The 22,472-nt window shown below is 42.4% G+C and overlaps 1 protein-coding gene across 2 annotated transcripts in view; it reads left to right on the top strand.

Annotated features, from left to right (window-relative positions):
- KIAA1549 (KIAA1549 ortholog) overlaps positions 1-22,472 on the top strand; it is a 206,519-nt gene that overhangs the window by 118,646 nt on the left and 65,401 nt on the right. For both annotated transcript variants that reach the window (XM_068277338.1, XM_068277337.1), the window contains exons 5-9: positions 4,741-4,871; positions 4,958-5,141; positions 8,656-8,715; positions 16,038-16,183; positions 21,739-21,916. In XM_068277338.1, coding sequence (XP_068133439.1) covers positions 4,741-4,871; positions 4,958-5,141; positions 8,656-8,715; positions 16,038-16,183; positions 21,739-21,916 — 699 coding nt within the window. The remainder of the gene's footprint in view (positions 1-4,740; positions 4,872-4,957; positions 5,142-8,655; positions 8,716-16,037; positions 16,184-21,738; positions 21,917-22,472) is intronic.

The raw sequence follows: 22,472 nt of genomic DNA, 5'->3' as shown, positions 1-22,472 counted from the left end.
TTAATAGCCTAATTACACAAGGCTTAAACTCTGACGTAGAATTATTTGCCTTTTAAATGTAACTTTATGTATCAACTTTGAGAGCAAGAGTTACGGAGAGCAGAGGGCGGAGTAATGGAGCTTAAAGAGGGACCTAAGCCAATAGGAGTATGCCCTGAAGAAGGTAGACGGTACCTACCGAAACATGTTGGCGATTGGCTGCTGTGTGGTGACGTTACCCCTGGACTTCCCTGTGCTGATACCAGGAAGTTCCGGTTACGCTGTGATCCAGGTCCATAGAAAGTAAGGTGGCACTTTTCATCTACGAGTTAACGGCCGGGACTTGAGCTGCCTGAGACTCTTTTGAAGGCTCTGAGATTGGAATCTTCTCCGTCTTCGTCCATCCGGGTAACGTGAGTTATACACAGACTCTTAGGCCCGGTTCACACTTGCGGTTGTTTGCCAAACGGACCGGATGACCTGACCGGATCCGGACCGGATCCGGATCGGAACCGTACGGTTCTGATCCGATCCGGATCCGGTCAGGTTGCGTCAGGTGTTCATCAGGATGCGATCTGGATCCGTTTGGCAAAAGTAACGTAAAAAACAAAAAAAATGTTGGGGTCTGGGAGGTCAGCAGAAGGGGGACCTGTGGAATCAGGCCCTCTGCTGTTTAGCACTCACCTCCACCTGCGACATGCTGCCAACATCTCCGGATCCGGATCCAGCTGTGCTGCTCCACTCCAAAATGCTTGCCCATGTGTCCCCATCCAATATCGCCGCAACAATCCGCATAGGAAGTGGGGTAGAACATCCGGATTTCTCAGCCAGTGTGTTGTGCGCTCTCCGGTTCCCATTGGTTTGTATTGGCCGGATGGTGCAGTCCGGCTCCGCCCCGGATACGGCTGCCGGAGGAGCCGGATCAAAAAATAGCGCATGTTGGAACGGAGGCCGGAGTCCGGATCCGGCCCGGATCCGGTCCGGCTCCGGTCCGGCAGAACGGACGCATGTGAACGGACGCATAGGCTTTCATTGCTATGCCGTGCGTCCGTTCCGTCCGTTCTGCAAGCGGTGCGGCTCCGGCACGGCGATTCCGGACGGCCACCGCTAATGTGAACCGGGCCTTATAGCCGCTGATACAAAAGGAAAGCGGTTCTCTGTTTTAAAGCTGCTGGATGAATTACAATAGCCATAAGGTCACGGCGATAATCATCAGTTTTAGAAGAAACTACCCTATGTGACAAAACGTCTATAGAAATTGGACTGTATTCTTATATATATATTTTATGTGTAGCTATGAGGAGGAATCAACCAGAGGATAAAACTTCAGATAAAATTTCAGTGAACAATATCTGCGCTATTGATAAGCAACTCCCTAACAGTGGATAGATCTGTGCAGTTGATCTAGATTTTTAGCATAATCTGGTGGAACGTTAGGACAGATAACATTGCGAAGGAGGATCGCTATATAAACACAGGTTATTTTATATGTGCATTTTTATGTGTATTTTTAAATAAATTGCTGCAATTTAGTTTTGCACAGGCGCTGGAGTAATTTTGTCAAATGTTTTGTAACTATAACAAGTAACTTGTCTATATATCTTAACTAGTTTAAATAGTTTACACAGCATATCTAGCTGCAAACATCTTCAAAAGTGTATGAGTATTTCTTCCTGTGATACAATGAGGGCAGCCATGTTCTGTCACATTGTCACAGGATGAGGGCTGGAGATGCTATCAGCTTGCCTGTGTGTAAATTTAGTCCCCTCTCCTCCTCCCTCCTCCCCTCTGCCTCTGAAATCAATGGCTAGTAACCTCCTCCTGCCCAGACTGAGCTCCCATAAGCCCTTGCTACAGTGCCAAAGCACAAAAGGAGCTGTGGGCGGGGCTTGTTTAGTTTATAGGATATTAGAGTATTAAAACAAAAAAAAGTATTTGGCTTGAGGAATGCCCTATAAACTATATGAAAGGAACACCATTATGCAATGAGTAAAAGTTTATTTCGGATCCACTTTAAGGGCCTGTTTCCACTACATGCAGAAAAACAGACTCCAATGAATACCTATGGGAAAATCTGCATCAGAAAAATTGCATTTTGTGGAAACCGGCCCATTGGTTTTCTGCATCCAATCTGCATGTAGTAGAAACAGGCCTTAATTACCATACAATAGAAAAGGCCTAGAAAAGTTAGGTGTCAGCTGCCTATTGTAAGGTGCATTGGCAACCTAAAGCCCCATCTACACGATACGATTCTTTGTGCGATTTGATTACGATTATATTTACGATAGAATTAAATCTGACATGTCCGATCGGGATTCAATTCAATTTGTCATTGTTTTGCAATGGCAAATTGAACTGAATCTAATCGAATCCCAATCGGACATGTCGGATTCAATCGGATCGTAAATAGAATCGTAATTGAATCGCACAAAGAATCGTATCGTGCAGATTGGGCTTTAGTGCTGAGATTTATTTAGACTTGATGTGTCCAAAACAGAATCTGCTTTGTCCTCACTCTGCTCACCATTATCGCTCAGTCATGGTCCTAGAGGATGGGCCACCTATCTTGGAAATTTGGATGTTTGAAAGGTTTAACTTTGATGTGATTTTAGCCAAATATTGGAGTTGTGTCTTGTGTTTATACAGATAATGTAGAATTGTCATGTGGTGCAACAAAAACATAATTCAGAAAAATATACAACCAATTCTTAAGAGGACTGTGGAGGCTGCCATTTGCCATTTTTTTTCATCTTAAAAATGCCAGTCACCCTCTACGCTTATCCTTTGGGTCACACCTGAAACAAGCATTCAGCCACTGGAGTCAAAGCGCATGATCTGTATACTATTGCAAGTGGCGTTTGTTTAAGAAGTCAGAAATGGTACCTTCTGTGTTCCTCTTTTGCTTAAGGATTTGTTTAAATGAGTCAGAAAGTGGAATTCCATTTCTGTGTTTGGTCACTTTTCATCCTCAACTTGTCATGTCTAATGAGCTTTTCACCAGGAAGTTATCTCTATATCTATGATCCAGTGGCTGAATGCCTTGCTCTGGTCCTGCACAAGCTGAGAAATCTAGGAGGCAGGAGCGTAACAATAGACCCTGCTAGGGATTCAGCCGCAGGGGGGCACAAAAGCTGTGGGGGGGAGATGTTTCTTTTCCCTTTCCTGAGAGACTGAAAACTATATGGGCACATACATGGCAGATGAAATGCAATGTTGAAAAATGTAAAGTCATGCATTTTGGAACTTACCAACGGTCTAGCACCATATAAAATAATTGGGATACAGTTGGGGACATCAAACTTGGAGAAAGACTTAGGAGTACTCATCGACAACAAGTTAAATAATCGTATTCAATGCCAAGCCGCTGCAGCTAAAGCTAATAAAATTTTGGGATGCATTAAAAGGGAAATAAAAACTTGAGATGCTAGCATAATATTGCCCCTGTTTAACTCTCTAGTATGGAATATGGAATTCAGTTCTGGGCACCACATTACAGGAAAGATATTGCAGTTTTAGAGCAGGTGCAGAGACGAGCAACAAAATTGATATGTGGGATGGAAGGTCTCGCTTACCAAGAAAGGTTAGATAAACTGGGTTTATTTAGTCTAGAGAAAAGACGCCTTACAGGGGATCTAATTAACATGTATAAATACATCTGAGGGCAATATAAAAGCTTGGCGGGTGAGCTTTTTGTCCCTAGGCCTTCTCAAAGGACTAGAGGACATGATCTGCGCATGGAAGAAAAACGTTTTAGCCGTTTATTTAGGAAAGGGTTCTTTACAGTAAGAGTGATTAAGATGTAGAATGCATTGCCACAGGAAGTAGTTATGGTACATTCTATACCTGCATTTATAGGGGGCTTGGATGCTTTCCTTGCGTTGAAAGACATCCATGGCTACAATTACTAGGTAATGCCCAGTGATGTTGATCCAGGCATTTAATCTGATTGCCATCTGGCGTTGGGAAGGAATGTTTTACCTTTTAGGGCTAATTGGACCATGCCTTGTAAGGGTTTTTCGCCTTCCTCTGGATCAACATGGATATGTGAGGGAGAAGGCTGGTGTTGTACTTTGTTCTCTGGTTGAACTCGATGGACGCATGTCTTTTTTTCAACCCAAATAACTATGTAACTCTATGTAAGGGCACAGTGAGAAAAAACTTTCTGCAATCTGCACAATTGCTCTAATGACTGCATCTGCTCAGTCACTGATAAGGAATCATACAAAGTTTTGCAGACAATGATTTGTAGTCAGGCCCTATTCAGTGTTCAGCAGGGTCTTGTGTGCAGCGCTGCTCTACCCCCAGCCTCTCTACCCCTCCTCAAGTGCTCTGTACTGTAGTGATGCTGGAGGAGTCTGCAGAGCCAGTTCTGCTCCATCAGAGATGGACAGAGTGAATGTTCACACCATGTGAGTCTGTATGTGTGGAAACTTGCACGTTTTATCACAGAAGTTATTGTAATTGATAGAGAAAATGCATGCAGTGCTATCTGTTTTTATCTGACTAAGGGGAAAACATTTAGGTGTGCACTAAAGTGCCTATTGAATAGCATTGGTTCTCAGTTTACCTGTGCAGAAAGATGGGGAGGGGGAAGGGGGTGGGGGGAGCAGGGTGAGGGGGCCTCATACAAGATTTCGCAGGGGGGCCCAGTGATTTCTAGTTACGGCCTTACCAGGAGGCTGTTTCTATAGAAGTTCTGGTTCACATTGAGCTTGCTGGATAATCTGTATATATAACATGTCTCTCTTGCTTTCTCTGCAGTTCTCCAGTTTGTGCCACAGTCAGTTGATGTCAGACTATGCACGTTCAGTGAGCAGATTCAGAAGGGGCTGAGCCTGGCCTTGTATGAGGTGCGCCGCATGCGCCAGGAGAGCGAAAATGTCACTGTGCAAGTAGGTGTCGCATCACTAAGCAACAGAATTGGATTTTGTGGCAACCAGTTTATCCCAGAGATCTAATCACAACATTTCTTCTGCAGATAGTAAACATCACCACCCCTGTGCCTCAGGGCTTGATCTGGAAGGCTCCGGTCACTGTCTCCTACGCTGTCCGGGACCGCAGCGGCTTTATGAACGGCTCTGATGTCAGTGATCAGTTGAGGAACCTAAGCTTGGTGGAGTTCAGCTTCTTCCTGGGATTTCCAGTGAAGCAGATTGCAGAGCGTGAGTGGGACAACTCCTGTTGTAGTCCGGGGCAACATCCATCCTGATGCCATAGATGTTAGAATAGTACTATCAATAAAATCACATTGTAGGTCAATGAAACACATCAGCATCACTGGGATGCGTTATTATTTTCATAAAAATGCATCTCTTAGAGAATGAACTTCCCCAGCTAGCCTAAGCAATAAAAATTACACATAAAAAAGCTGTCCAGCCATGTAACCTAATGCCGATTTAACACTGTAAACTGGCGCCAGCGATGTGGTGAGGCGGAAGCGACTGCCAGAAACAAGCCTTCGGGGAATACCGTGTTACTACGCGGTTTTCCCCATCTGGCATTGGGCCAAGAAGGAAGTGACACACGCTTGCGGTCACTTCCTACTTTGGGGTATGTGGAATTGCACGGAAGCGTATTGTAAAAATACAATTCCGTGCATGCACGCTGCGACGTCGCATCGGTAATTTTAAAAAAAAATCCCAGCATTGCCATAGACTAACATGACTTCCGGGCCAATGCAGGTCGCCGCAGAAGATGCGTGGTAATGTAGTTCTGGACCTGCGACGAGGATGCGGTGGAAACATCACTTCCCCATCGATGGGGTGCGGTAAAAATAGCGCACCACCCCGGTATGAAAGGGCCCTGAAGGATCGGGTACCGATCCCAGAATGGCAACATGCTTTGTTCCTGTGTACAAGTTTTAATATAGAGGCAGCCATCTTAATTCCTTTATAAACGATGCTGGTTGCCTAGCTTTCATGTTGTACTTTTGGCTTTAGTTGTTTTTAGTCATACTCCTGCAACAAGCATGCAGCCAGTCAGGGCTGGATTTCTGGACAGGCCACAGTGGCCTGGCCCTAGGGCCACTATGGCTTGGGCTGTGGGCAGCTGAAGCCTTAGGGGGGAAGGCAGAACTTGGAAAAGAAGTTGCTGAATATTGAAGTGGAGGCTGCAAATGGAAAAGGGAGTATGAAAAATGGGAGCAGAGAGGAAGGAAATGGTACATGGATCTTATGCATGAAAGAAGTGGTGGCACATGGAATGGGAGGGTGGCTGATGCTGTTTGGAAGGATGCCACAACATCTGACCTTTCAGCCAGTGGAGTCAGACCAGAGTGTAAGCATCTCATCTACATGTTCATTCTAGGCAAAGCAGCAAAACAGAGGTCAGGCAACGAGCATTGTTTAAAATTAAGATGGTAGCCTCCGTATTTCTCTCACTTCAAGTTCTATTTAATGGCTGTAGGTAATATCCCTATCTAAACTGTTGCTAAGTCCAAGAGATTTAAAGCGGAATAAAACCCCTTTGAATGTGCAGAGAAATCTGGACACCTCCGAAGATTATATAATGTTAACTTGTGTTTACTTAATTGTATCACGTGAGGAATGTGACACATTCTCTGACTGTGCAGAAGCTCCTGGACACAGTATTATTATTCATTTAGAAATTACAAGTTCCCAAATGTACAGTTTTTTTGCTTTGAGAGCTGACTCTGCATTTTATTCATACCTGGTTTTATTCATTATGTATTGAAGGCAGAAATGCTTTGAGTGTTGGTTTTGTTTGCATTTGCCATGCGAGTGGTAGTGTCGCATTGACCGAGCAGTAACTGAACAGAACTCACAGATGAAAAACTGATGCCCATGGTAAAAACGTATCCTTTTGATGGATCGGCTTTGTTAACCAAGCTAAAAATTCTTATACAAGGATGCAGAGATAATAGACGTGGTTTTTATAGTGTACAGGATACTGTGGAGAGGTAAGTGTTCTGCGTACAGTAGGCAGCCAGATGGTCCTAATTTGGTTTCAGAACCAAATCAATAAATAATACGGTAACTGCTCAAGTTGTCGTTGTGTGTAGGTTTAATACATTTTTGCTATAAGTACATATTTCCTTTGGGAGTGTAACCAGACTGAGCTGGCAATGCGACTTTCATTTATACATAATAAATCGCTTTAAGATTTCCTTTAATGCCTTACATGTGAAAGTGTGCTTTTTTGGAAGGTGTTGAAAGCTCATTGTGTTGGTACGGATGTATCTAAAATAATATAGAGGGACCCATCTAGCTGTAAATCAGGTAATTTCTTAGTGTCAGTCACACCCCGTGTCCCAGAGACAGCAGTCACCCCATGGTCATATTGGTCTCCTAGTGATGTCATATCAGTCTGGCAATCTTCATGTCCTGTTTCTGGTAGCTGATGTCACTGTATATTTAGCCACTGTTTGTACAGACAAAACCCTCAGTCTCCTGTCTTTCCCAAATCCCCTCTGAATAATACATGGGCCAAACAAAAGAGGCTTCTGAACCACAAACTTTCCCACATTCCCTGACTCCAGAGAACAAATACAGGAATAGTGGAACAGGGGGAAGGAGGAGGGATAACTTCTGCAATAGATACAGAATAAGTCCTCAACAAGAGGGAAAATTGAATTAAAAAAAACAATTATTAGTATGATTGATGGACACCTTCTTATTTTTCAATTCAACACGTGTGCATATGAACCAGTCTGTGTGTCTAGATAGATAACTGTGGCTATGTTGCATTATGGGCAGCTAAACCTGCTTACAGAATCATCATTCATGAGTTTCTACTCTGCATAAAGCTTAAAGGGGCCCATACCTTTAGCCGATTTTCTGGCCGATCGATCGCAAATTGGTTGGCCGATTTCGATGGATTTCCATCGGACTGGCAGGGTGGAAAATTTAGGTCTATCTGATGAGATTGCTTATCAGTTTGCATTGGCCTTAATGGAAATCTGATGGCAAAAAAATGCCATCAGATCGAATTTCAATAGATTTCAAACTGAAATCTATTGGAATTCTATCCTGGTAAAAAATGTTCTAAAAACGCATCAGATAGATCATCAGATGCATTTCTTATCTATCTGCTGCCAATCTGACGAGTGTATGGGCACCTTTAGTTGTTGTCTGCAGCTCATCCATTTCGCCTGAGATAATATCCCGAGGTGAGTTATGGAAAAAAATTATTCCAATAGGGTGAACAATTGTGAACAACAGCTACAGAATATAAGCTGAAGGTTCATAAATGCATAGAAAGGTTCATAAATGCATAGAATGTAGTTCACCACGTAGTGCTAGGACCACTATAGCAAAAAAAAATTGTTCTATTTTGCTATACATTGTAGTCACTAATGTCGTAGAAAAAGAATAGAATCCTCAATATACTTTTTGTGAAAACGGTCAGAATTGTTAATGTACCAAACATGACTGCTCCTCATCTGTCAGCAGGGGGCTGATGGGGACAGGGATCCCCCTCTTCACTCTATCCTTCCCATCTTATATCACTGCATTCTTTACCCACAGCAGCCGACCTGTCAGTTATTGTAGAGATTAGCTGGCAGGGAGAACTTGTCTGAGAACAAGTTAATAAGTATAACATCTCCACTACACCTTGCTGGCAGGTGAAGAGCTAGTGGATGCTGAAAAGTGGCATGTCTGAGCATTTTTTCCTCACACAAATATAAAGGTTAACTTTCTCTCTTTTGTTTTTCAGCATCTCAGTACCCCCAGCTGAACATCTCTCCTCACTACAAGGATACCTGGCTGCGCACAGGTGAGGCCAGGGGGAGCGTAAGTGCAAGAAATCACACCACTGTTTTTAGAACTTCAAATCACAGAAGATTGTAGAACTCCATTTTCTAAAAGCAGACCTGTCTTCAATGCCTAGTATACACCATACAATTTTCTTTTAGATTTTTCAGTTAGATTATTTTCAGTAGAGACTGGTCATTATCTCTGGTGCATTGTCTTCTGGTTATCTCCTGCTGAGTAGAACAATGCTTAATTGCTAGGCAGATAGATGGTTAGATAGATAATTTCCAACGTGTTGGAAATTATCTATCTGGCAGGTAAAAAATCTAACAGAAAATTGTATGGTGTGTACCTAGCATAAGGACCATGGTGATCAATGAAATGGTGGATACTGATGAGCTACTATTTCTTCTCTGCTTCTTTTGCTTTTTCAGCAGGGGGATCTTAACTGTGCAGACACTGGGGCTTCCTCTTGGTGAAACGTAGTCTCACTCTTACTTAATTTTCCAGAGTGGAAGCTCAGGAGTGCAGAAATCTCATCACCAGAGTCCTTAAAGGGATCTGAGCAGCTCCTGGCTTTAAATAGCTGAAAGGGCTGCCATGTTTCAGAAGTTCAATGGCCTGCTGCTTTTACACTGCAATTATCCAGGCTAGGTGTGAAATTCTTCAAGTGTGGCTAATGTTATCCTTTTGAAGTACAATGGGGAAGACTCAGGGTTTGTTTGTGGTCAATTAAGTCTAATGAGGTGATTTCTTATCAGCCTTCCATCATCTGTTGCTCTACGTCCGCAGTCCTTTCACGGACGGAAGAGGTGCCTATTTTAACCCTTAAATGTAAAAATATGAGGTAAAATGAAAGTTTTTTTTTAATAATAAACCACAGTTTTAGAATGCATTTTTAATTTGCTATAGAACTGCCCTGGGTGTTAAAAATGGTGCTCGGTTCACTTTAAAGAAAAGAAACCTGCAGTGAAAATAAGCTGATGAGATAAACAATTGTATTTATCCTGCTACTATCAAACAAAATACTTTTTTTTAGAATCCTGAAGTTTTATCTTCTGTGTACCAGCTTAGAAAATATTGTTTAATGCTGTATTGTCTCATATGCTGACACAGGCCTTCAGTGTCCCAGAAGCTAAAATATATGAACTTTTGATCTTTTTATCTATCCCTTGCTTTCATAAGCTTTTATCAGCAAGTAAAGAGTTTTATGGCTATAATTCCTTATCAATGAGAGTTATGCTATAGTCCAAAACTGTCACTTGCATACAAATAGTTATTTGTATGCTTGGCACTTGTTCATACACATGTCTATCTCATCATGTCACTTCAGGAAACCATAAGGTGCTGTGACTCTCCAGCAGCTAATAAATAACACTCTTGGAGAAACTTAAATAAAAAATCAGGCCACATGCACTGCCTGTGAAAATTATGAAAACGCCTTGTTGTTTCGAAAACCTAAAATTAAGTGTTTGGGGCCAGGTTGTAAAAACATGGTAAAATCTAATATACATTTTATGCACCAACAAACGGAGAAGACATTCTCAACATTTATTTTTAGATTTAGGGCCTGTACACACTGAAAAACGCAAGCAAAACGCAAGCGCATGCGTTTTTAAAGTGCCTGTAGTTTTAAAAACGCATGCGCTTTTGCCTGCGCTTTTTGTGCGTTTGCGTTTTTCTTGTAATTGCTGATTGGCTAAAGAATCCTTTGTTTTTTTTCTAGTTTACATTTCAACAGGAATCAGGAGATTGCAGAGTCTTCTGGGATACTGACTTCTGAAAAACGCAGTCAAAAACGCAAGCGCATGCGTTTTTAATGCGTTTTTCATGCGCTGCGCTTAAAAAAGCGCAGCAGGCACTGCGATTGCGTTTTTCTAAAAACGCATCGCACCAGTGTGTACAAGTCATCACGATTTTCATTCTTTTTCAAAAGACCTTGCGTTTTTAAAAACGCAACGCAAGCGCAGCAGTGTGTACAGGCCCTTACACCTACTGGCGATTAAGAATATAGTGGTATTCTCCCCCCACAATGAAAATCATAGTGACCAGATAAAAGCAAATATTCAAACTCTTAACACAAATCAATCAGTGACCGCTAATAAGCCTCATTTGGGGGAAACCTTTCAAACAATCCATGCAACTAGATCCTATCAGTTCAAACCACCTGGGGCTTATGAATGCTAGGCCAGCAGATTGTGCAATATACATAAATGAAGGGCAGCAACTACAAGTAGTTTCATTTAGATAGACAAACCATCCATATGGTTATCGGATCAATCCTCGGCATGCCAGTACTAAAATGTCCTTATATATACAGTGGGGTGCGAAAGTTTGGGCAACCTTGTTAATCGTCAAGATTTTCCTGTATAAATTGTTGTTATGATTAAAAATGTCAGTTAAATATATCATATAGGAGACACACACAGACATATTTAAGTAGGGAAATGAAGTTTATTGGATTTACAGAAAGTGTGCAATATTTGTTTAAACAAAATTAGGCAGGTGCATACATTTTGGCACCTCAAAAAAGAAATTAAATCAATATTTAGTAGATCCTTCTTTTGAAGAAATTACAGCCTCTAAACACTTACTGTAGGTTCCAATGAGAGTCTGGATTCTAGTTGAAGGTATTTTGGACCATTCCTCTTTACAATACATCTCTAGTTCATTCAGGTTTGAAGGCGGCTTCCGAGCATGGACAGTTCTCTTTAACTCACACCACAGATTTTCCATTATATTCAGGTCTGGAGACTGAGATGGCCATTCCAGAACGTTGTAATTGTTCCTCTGCATGAATGCCTTAGTGTATTTTGAGCAGTGTTTAGGGTCGATGTCTTGTTGAAAGATCCAGCCCCGACGCAGCTTCAGCTTTGTCACTGATTCCTGGACATTGGTCTCCAGAATCTGCTGATACCGAGTGGAATCCATGCGTCACTGGCCACACAGCCCCAGAGCATGATGGAACCACCACCATATTTTACAGTAGGTAGCAGGTGTTTTTCTTGGAATGCTGTGTTCTATTTCCTCCCTCCATAACGCACCTTGTTATGCCCAAATAACTTAATTTTAGTTTCATCAGTCCACAGCACCTTATTCCAAAATGAAGCTGGCTTGTCCAAATGTGCTTTAGCATACCTCAAGTGGCTTTGGCTTCCTCTGCATCACTCTCGCATACAGCATCTCCTTGTGTAAAGTACGCTGAATGGTTGAACGATGCACAGTGACTCCATCTGCAGCAAGATGATGCTGTAGGCCTTTGGTGCTGGTCTGTGGGTTGACTCTGACTGTTCTCACCATTCGTTGCTTCTGTCTATCTGAGATTTTTCTTGGTTTGCAACTTCAAGCCTTAACTTGAACTGAGCCTGTGGTCTTCCATTTCCTCAATTTGTTCCTAACTGTGGAAACAGACAGCTGAAATCTCTGAGACAGCTTTCTGTATCCCTCCCCTAAACCATAATGGTGAACAATCTTTGTTTTCAGGTCATTTGAGAGTTGTTTTGAGACCCCCATGTTGCTACTCTTCAGAGAAAATTAAGAGGAGGGAAACTTGCAATTGACCCCTTTAAATACTCTTCTCCTAATTGGATTCACCTGTGTATGTAGGTCCGGGGTCACTGAGCTTACCAAGCCAAATTGAGTTCCAAAAATTAGTTCGAAAGGGTTAGAAATCAATAAAATGACAACAGTGCCCAAATGTATGCACCTGCCTAATTTTATTTAAACAATAATTGCGTGCTTTATGTAAATCTAATAAACTTAATTTCCCTTCTCAAATATCACTGTGTGTGTGTCTCCTATATGATATATTTAACTGACATTTTTTGTCATAACAACCAACGATTCATACAGCAAAATCATGAGGATTACCAAGGTTGCCCAAACGTTCGCACCCCACTGTAGGTAGCCACCCTTCCTTTTACTTCTTCTGGCGAAATCAGCTAGAAGATGACATGCCTGTAGCCCAGTCTCCCGAGGTATACATACCCCCGTTACGTACAGACCACCTGTACAAACACCTAGCAGGACAATCTTACCAGCTGCTGCAAATACACCATGTCCGGCATCTGATCGCAGTCTACATCCAAGACGCTTGTGTGGAAGGTGTTAGAGACTCTCAAACTCCTGGTCAGCTGCGTTAACACTTCACTCCATTCACTTCTTCAGGCATAAAACGATGCCGCTACTCTTATTCCCTTTTAACCACCCCTAGTTCAATCACGCATTTCATAGGCATGTAGCCGATTATGCAGATTAGCTTTGAATTATTTCATGCTACACAACCTTCCGTTTTTTTCTTTTTCCAAAGTAGATTATCATATAACGCACGTTTAGTAATTGCTCAGGGTTGATCTTACAGGAAAATATTTGTTTTAAAAACCTAATGTACAGTTGTAATTCTCTGTAGTATCACTGCAATTCTCTGTGCTTTTATCATGTCACAATATTTATAAAGCCACAACAAATGAAAGTGTGCAGTGAGCACCGGTGACAAAGGCAGCCATTCATAAGCATTACTGAATGACGTCCTGCAGTGATATGGCAGTGGTAACCTGGAATAACAGGAGTATAATTACGCTGTAACTGACAAGAAGAAGCATCAAGTGAAGCTTCCTCCAACTGACTTAACATTGGTAGTGCTGTCTTCAGGATGGTTACACTAAACACAGAGTAGTCTGAATGTTTTTTATAAGGCGTTGAACAGATTAAGGCAAAGAAATCTGGCACTATTATGTTTGATGTATTGCCAGCAAGATATAAACAAAGTGCCTGTGCATAGACTTAATATAAATGGTTCATGCAAGTATGAAAGTCCTCATATGTATTTATACATGTGTGAGAATCATTCTATACTTATTGCTGGAGGGCACTCGGGTGAGGTCCACAGTTGGCTACAGGGGGTGCACACGGCCTAATGACAGTTTCCCAGTGGGGCACCTAGTTTCTTCCAAGCACCACATGAATGGCCTTGGAAGAAGATAGGTGACCCCCTTTGAACCGGTTGTTAGGCCTTGTACAGTACAAGTGACGCCAGGTGAATGTAGGGACGTCATTACATGTGCTTGAGCCACGTGGTCCTGGTGCTTGTGATGATGGCGGACATGGGAGGAGGCCAGGGTTCACACTGCCATGACAGGTGAGCCTTCAACATTGCACCCATGTACAGTTGTTGGTTGTCCTGATATCGACACTGTTACTGCTGTAGACCCAATCAAGCCCTTGCAATCGAAATTTTCCAGCATTCCTGATCAATCAGCTGGGAATCGATTGAAAAATCGATCAGGCAATCATGCTGTGGCACCGATTTTCTTCCAATTTGATAAATTTATTGAATTGGAAAGGTTGATCGGCCCAGAATATCAACTAAAGTATAGGAGCCTTAGACCATTAAACAATCGTTACCTACCTGGTATTAATAGTTATCCAATTTGCCACCTTGCCCCACTCAATAGTAGATCAGATCTCAGCAGTTTATTAACTAAAATCATTGAGTAGTGTACGATGGCTTTGATATGCAGAACAGGAGTCACTCATATAGGAGGATCTGTTCTGGTTTGGGGACGGCCTGGAACAGAGGAAGCTGGAGATTTGAATTATATCAAAGAAACATTAAGCAGGAACGGCTGCCTTTCCGTATGTCAACATCATCCATTCCTCCAGTCCTATATGACTTATTGGTGACAACTTTACCCTTCAGCAAAACATACATACATCAAGACTGTATAATTCCTGGTACACAGCATGCAATTTCCCAATAGATAGATGGGTCGATAGATAATTTCTGACAGATTCGATTGGATCTCTGATCGATTTTCTGATCGTTTTCTATGCAAATCAATCAGAAAAACAATCTGAAATCAGATTGGACCTGTCGGAAATTATCTATTCCACCCATCTATGTGACGGGAAATTAAATGTTGTGTACTAGGCTTAAGAGGTATCTGGAGAAAAAAAAACATCTGTAGACAGCCCTATCTGTTCTGAGGGAACTTCTAGGCAGGTGACCTGTTTCCTATAAACTTAAACTATTATGTTTTTGTACAAATATCAGTACATGTAAATATCCTTATCCAAACACCTTCATTACCTGTAGTGACTTTAGTTTATTGAAAATAAAGAAGAAACCTTTAGCCTACGCTGTGAGTCTCAACTTTGCTGCTCTACAGGCTTTTTAACAGCTACAATAGAAATCTACTGTTGTACAAGCGAGTGTAAATGCTTATACACTATTGCAATTTGTATTGCCCAAAACGTTCATGATTGCTTTTTCAAAATGTTTATAGGTGTTCCCCCTACTCTGCCAACTGCTCCATTAATTGTTAGACATACCGAAAAAAACAAGCTTGTTCCCTGTTATTACTCCTATAAGCACTGACAGCTCACTCTCACTCATCCTCCCATCTCCATAGAGCAGGACCTACTGCTCAGCACAGATCCAAGCAGCTTGTTTTTTTGTGGAAAGGCTGTCTGAAGCAAGGTTTAATGGCAAGTATTATTTCATCTTGCCTACGGTTTTCATTTGACTATTAAACATGGCAATTCAATAGATTTTCTTACAGAACCTGACAAACATGAGAGTAGAGATAGTCAGTGAAATGCAAATAAATTTAGCTTCAATGCAAATGTAATCTTAATTGCATGCAGCTTGGAACTGGGCCAGTCAGATGCACTTCCTGTAGCTTTTGATTGGTCCAATTCCACACAGCATGCAACTGTCATGCAATTTGGAACCATATGCATCTCCTTGATTGTTGGTATAGTTTTGTCAGAATTTGATGGTGGTTAAATTGTGTAACAGTGGTTCCCAATGCAGATAATAATTCATAGAGGCCAAGGCCGGATTTATACTTTTTCCATCCCTAGGCTCCCCTTCTCCTCCTGTAGCAGTTCCCCTCCCATTCCTCCTCTTTCATATGTAACATCCATGTACAGCAGCCCCTTTATATCTACCCCTGGGCAGCAAATCCCCTCTTCCATGTGTTGTGCCCCATTTCCAGCCTCACCTTTTTAATTTCAGCCTCCTCTTCCATATGCCGAAAACTCTCTTCCATGTCCAGCTGCCCATGACCTGGGCCTTTATGGCCTTTCAAGAAATTCAGACTTGATACAATCAGGGGGGAAGTTTATGGCTAATCTGTAGTTCAAACTATTAGTGCCATGGTTGAGAAAAGTACAGATTGAGTTTGCAAGCAGTTTTGGAAATTTTAACTGAATGCAGATTGGAATAGAGATATCGCTGTTAATAATGTTAAATTATAAAAACACTCGGGTTTCAGTCCCTCTGATTGTTATAAATCCATACCTGTGATTGGTGCTGGACTGAGAGGATTCTTGTCTTTGCAGTTCTGCTGGGAGTACAGGAGCAACAGCTGAAGGGTGACACTTTTCAGATGGAGATGGAGAGGAAACTTGCACAAGTCATCAGTGAAGCCACATTACAGAAACGCCGCTGGAAAAGGGCCAGCCTTGCAGGGAGCAACACTGTGCAGGTATGTGGAGGGAACATACTACTATCCCATTAATACCAGCAGTGGGCACTGACTGCTACAGGCAGGTTGTTAGTCAGGGAAAAGGAATCCTTAAAGCAAACCTGTGACGTCATTAAAAGGAAAAGTTACATACTTGCGTTGGTAGAGGGAAGCCTCTGGATCATCCTTGACACCAACACTGGACAGCGGGACCTTCTAGAAGTCCACAGGCGCTCTCCTGTCCATGAACAGTAGAGGTCAGTACTGCTCAGGTGCAGGACAGCTCGTGTCTACTGCAGCTCAGAGCCGCTCAGCTGAAAAAGCTGCACAGACATTATTATCTTAACTTAGGGCAACGGCTAGATATGATGACCAAAATTAACTTTACAGGTTTATGCATGTTCCCTTTTAGAGTAGGTTCACACTTATTCAACAAACGTATCCGTGGCTCCGTTTTTTGGCCCAGATCAAAACCGGAGCCACGGATACCAATGATAAAATAGAGTCAGTCTTCACCGGATCCCTCTGCGTTCAAGGAGGGGGGGGGGGGGGGGGTTGCTAGGGGTCGGTTTTGAAAAACTGAACGCAGGGTCCGGATTTGCAGGGTTTTCACGGACCCGGATCGTACACGGATGGGTAGTGAAAATCTATGGCAAAATGGATCCCCCTCTGCACAGGCAGCTTTTGACACAGAAACGGATCTGTTTTCTGTGTCCCAGCCCTGACTGTGGGTGGGGAGGGGGCTGCCATGCTGGAGGGGGTAGCAGCCAGGACAGGGGGGTTGCGGTGGGGAGGAGGGGTCCCTCACCTGGGGCCCCCCTTCCCCGCAAGTTTCGGTTTAAAATCATTTAAAAATCAATGTATTAAAGCAAGCGGGGAACTTACTCACTTCCTTGCATTCCACCGCTCGCCGCATCACTTCCTGCAATGCCGCCCAATGAAGTACAGAGGGCGGCATTGCAGGAAGTGACGGCAAGCAGTGGAACACAAGGAAGTAAGTTTATACATTGATTTTTGAATGATTTTAAACAGAAACTAGCTGGAGGGGGAGTGGGGAAAGGGGGCCCGGGGACCCAGGTGGGGCCCCTCTCCGCTGCAACCCCCCACCCTGGCTGCTACCCCCTCCAGCATGGCGGCCCCCAGGGCTGGGGATACGTTTGAAACGATCTGCAACCTACAAGTGTGGACCTACCCTTATAGCCAAATGATCCGGAGAAACAATGTAGTGTGTTTGGCAATCCAGGGATTAATAACAAATGAATAAATTAACAACAACAAAAATTTCATAAAACGCTCCAAGAACCGGCCAATGCACTTCTAGCTGAGATATTGATCTGCATTAATTGTCTGACTACTGGTAGAGGATTCATTGACTGATACTAAACGGACTAAGCTGATAAAAGGCAGCAGATGGAACTATGCTACCACCTGGTGGAGAGTGACTGTAACTATTTAGATTCATTTCATATTACCTACATTCTAATTTAGAACCTACATGTTGCTTTTAAGGACCATTATCGCAAAAAGGTAGAATTTAAAATGACGACCTGTGAGAGGTACATTTGTCCCAGAGTAAAATACCTGTACACCATTGATGACTTTTATTTTCAAAAGCACTTACTGAACAGCATTACTCACGTGGGGAGGTCTCCTGTGGGGAGGTCAGACAGCGCACTTTGCTTATCCGTGGTTGCATGTCCTGCCCACGGAATCGTCGTTGAACACGTTTATACTACTATATGGAGATTGTGGATTTATATCTGGCTTGGTCCACATTGGATGTTTGTATACGGTGTGCCTCTGGGGAGGTGGCGTGTAAGCCGTGAAACACGTGTCAAGCAGTCTTTCATGTGAAATGGAATATTAAGATTGTATCCCCACATGCGTTTTGTCCACAACTGTGAAGACATTGATGATTGAAGATTAAACTGAGAAACTGTTCATATAAAACCCCATAACACTTACTAAACAGCAGTTGCTCAGTCCACCTGCCAGAACTAACATGCAAGTGAGTAGGGAGGTTGACTGGAATAGATCTTTTCCAGACAGTGATTTTGTTAATAATAAAGGAAATACTGAGAATCCCCTATGAGGAGATGGACTAGTCCAAAAACCCATCAGATTTTACTACCTACTGTAAACAGCGACATAGGAAAACAGTAATTTATAATGTATATTACTTTGGAACAATGTCTTATATGTATGTATTTGTATGTATTTTTTTTTTTCATTATGACTTTTTTTTACAAAGAGTCATTTGTACATACACTGCTCATTATGTCATATGGAAATATGTAATTTAAAGTGACACTGTAAGGACAGGGATATTGAAGCAGCTTTCCTTATTTACTTTCAAGCAATACATATTTCCTCTTTGTGCAGGCCTGGATTCAGTAATGGCTACATGACACGCCTCAAAAAAAAAGCATGCAACTAGTATAGTAATGCTTCATACACACTTGAGATAAAAGTCTTTGGAAAATGCAAGATCACAGACCAATCTTACCACCCTTCATGTAGTATGAGAGCCACACCTACACAGTCTATTCTATGGAGCTGCACTCCCCATCAGATAAAATCTTTGCAAGATGCTGCACACAGAGATGCCCGTACACACTCAAAAGATCATTATCTGCAAAAGATCTGTTCCTGCAAAAAATCCATTCCTGCAAAATGCATTCATAGTCTATGAGATCTGCACACTTGGTTTAACAGACAATCATCTGCAGATCATCTGCAGATCAAATCCACCAGGATGGATCTTCAGATCTGCAGATGATTGCCAGATATGCAGGTGAAGCCTGTTAAACCAAGTGTGTATGAGGATCTGCAGATCTCATAGACTATGAATGCATTTTGCAGGAATGGATTTTTTGCAGGAACAGATCTTTTGCAGATAATGATCTTTTGTGTCTGTACAGCATCTGTGTGTGCAGCATCTTGCAAAGATTTTATCTGATGGGGAGTGCAGCTCCATAGAATAGACTGTGTAGAGTATGGCTCTCATACTACATGAAGGGTGGTAAGATTGGTCTGTGGTCTTTCATTTTCCAAAGACTTTTATCTCAAGTGTGTATGAAGCATTAGACTTCAGTTAGATCCCCTGATCTGGAAATACCAGGCAGTTGCCTTTGTTTAAAAGGTAATAAAAATGTTGCTTTCCATATCCCTCTCACCACGGAGTCACTTTAACCACTTGAGGACCGCAGTGTTAAACCCCCCTAAAGACCTGGCCATTTTTACCTAAATAGGCCACTGCAGCTTTAAGGCCTCGCTGCAGGGCCGTCCAACTCAGCACACAAGTGATTCTCACCCCCTTTCTCCCCACCAACAGAAAGGTCTGATCGCCCCCCCCCCCCCAGATGTTTGTTTATTTTTTTATAAATATTTTTTATTATTTTTCTAATAAATGTGTGTGTGGTTTTTTTTTCTGTAGCACCCTCACTCCCCCCACCAGCCAATCACTGTGATCGGCTGTCATAGGCTTCAGCCTATGACAGCAGATCACCCCTGAGCCTTAGATCGCAGCGCTGTACAGGCATAAATGACTACCGTTTCGCCGTCTAACACTCTCCTAGCAGTGATCGGAGACTGAAGGTGGAGCAGAGCTCTGTCATCCAAGCGGGAAAGCGCACGCACCGGCACGCGATCCCCTGCAAAACACTCCACCAGGACTTTACGCCCTGGGGGACCCACCGCGTTCACGGCCATCTTAAAGGGGTTAACCACTTAATGACGCGCTGACTTATAAAACGTCCTGCTAGAGCCTCTTAATCGCTCCAGGACGTTTTTATAAGTCAGACAGTGCTGCGGCCGCTGTGCGCGTGCACTTGCACGCATGTATGTGCATCCCCGTACACATGAAAATAGTGGGGGGAAAAAACACCAAAGAAAAAGTACACCTTTATTTCCAAATACTATATTGTCACCATACTTTGTACTAGGGACATAATTAAAATGTAGTGATAACCAGAACAAATAGGCAGATAAAATGTGTGGATTTTATGCACAGTAGCAGTGTTTATATTAAAACTATAGGGGATGAAATTGGAGAAATAGTGATTTTTTTCCTTGTTTTTTCCTTTAAAATGCATAGAAAATAAAGTAATTACTGAAAACAAATATCAACCCCAAAAAGCCCAATTGGTGGTGAAAAAAACAAGATATAGATCATTTCATTGTGATTAGTAGTGATTAAGCTATTGGCAAATGAAAGGGATGAGCACTGAAAGGTGAAAATCGCTCTTGTCCATTAGGGTAAAAACGCCTTTGGGGTTGAGTGGTTAAAGAGAACCAGAGATGAAGCACCCTCATGTATTTTATTACATTTATCAGTGGGAACATGACAGTAAACACCTACCCTGATTTTAGTTTCATTGTTATCTGCTTAATTAGTCTATTAGCAGCTGTGATAAGAATCCACCGACTATTCAGTCAAGGTTTGACCTGGAATCATTATAGCTGAGTCACTCTTCTGTGAAGTGTTTTCAAGCCCAAGCCTTCCCCTCTCCTGGCTTAGATTTCCTGCTTTGCATACTGAGAGCTGTGATGACAGGGAGGGGCTGCTCTGCTGAGAGAGAAGCTCTGTGGCTGCAATATGATCCCTGTGTGCTCTGTGTGCACTAGATACTGATAATAACGGCAGTTTCATTCCTATGAGAGACACTTCCTACAGGCAGTACATCATACCAAAATGAAAGCACACAGCAGCCTTTCTCATATAGCCTAGATAGCAGCCTAGTCTCATATAGCCTAGACAGCACAACCAGAACAACTCATATAACCCGGAAGGAGAAGGGATATGAGCTGGCGGCCATATTTGATTTTTCCTGGAGCAATAATGGATAAAAAACACTAAAAAAGCACACCAAAGCGGCAAAATTATCAGGTAGAGCATTTATTCTTTACAAGCTATCAACTGATATGTTTATTTTGTGTGAAACGTTCATCTCTGGTTCCCTTTAAAGGAATTATGTAGTGAATGGTATATGAAGCTGACATCTACTTTTTTTTTTCTTAACCTTTTTTATTTATCTATTTTTCAGCCAGTTCCACCTGGCAGTCATTCTGATCATTTGACTTCAGTAGCACGAAGTCACCTCTGATCTGATCAGATCTGCGTGCTGCGTCTGGGTCAGCGAAGGTATTGGAGGCAAAGGATCAGCACAACTGCCAAAAAAGTTACATTGTTTTTTAAATGAACAATAGCTCAATTCATATTCTTAATTTAATTTTCTGAATTCCCTTAAATATTAAAAAATGTTGCAGCTGAAACAAAACTCGTCCTTATAGGTGAATATTCTTCCTAATAAACTCAGGAGGCCATGCATATGTGAATGTGATGAAATGTATATTAAATCTTTTGATTAACATTTACAGTATGTAAGTTGCAATCAGTTAGGCTAATATACTTTCTCGGGCCCAGTGGCAGAATGGATGGGGGATGTAGGTTACCAATCTGAAGTAAAGAGCTGACTCTTTTTGCAAGCTTTGGGTGCAAAGCCTGTTAAAGGGCTGTGACGCTGCCTCTCAGTGCACTGCTTCTATCTCCTGAGTGATTCATCTTGTCTTCCCAGGTGGTGAATGTTTCCCGACTCGAAGGTTCCGATGATCCTGTTCAGCTGATCTATTTTATCGAAGATCAGTATGGAGGGCGATTGACTGCTGACAAGGCCTCTAGCCTGATGAATGAAGTGGACATCCAGAGAGCAGCCATCATTCTGGGATATCGCCTGCAGGGTGTGGTGGCACAGCGTGAGTAACACTTGCTTGTCATTGTAGAACACTTAACAAGTCCTCCTGCCTGTCATTACCGATTTCTATAGTGACTTTGTTGTTCAATCGCTATTCGATCTTGTCTGATTCTTTGCAACCCCATGGACCACCGCATGAAAGGCCACTCTATCTTCTACTGCCTCTCGAAGCTTTTCCAAGCTCATGTTTGTTGCTTCCATGATTCTACATAGCCATCGCATTCTCTGCTGCCCCTTCTCCTTTTGTCATCAATCTTTCCCAGCGTCATGGCATTGTGACTTTGGGTTTTATCTACTACCGTAAGTCTGGAGAACATATGTGGTGCTACAAACCTTGACTGAACTTGAGGTGCCTGCCATTTGGTGACAAACATTTGCAAAGTTGGTGACTTACAACATGGGCTGTTATTCCTACAGCAATATATTTAATAAATACAGGACATTCTGCACCTATTCTCTCTATGGATGCTGCACATAATGTTAAGTCACACAAGCACTAATTTGCTTATTCCCCACAACTCCTGCTGTCCACTAATATGACCCGGGGGAGTGCTGAA

Source organism: Hyperolius riggenbachi, chromosome 3 (assembly GCF_040937935.1).
Source record: "Hyperolius riggenbachi isolate aHypRig1 chromosome 3, aHypRig1.pri, whole genome shotgun sequence".
In the NCBI taxonomy this organism is placed as follows: domain Eukaryota; kingdom Metazoa; phylum Chordata; class Amphibia; order Anura; family Hyperoliidae; genus Hyperolius; species Hyperolius riggenbachi.
Note: the sequence above shows the minus strand (reverse complement) of the source record. Positions and strands in the feature narration are given on the sequence as shown.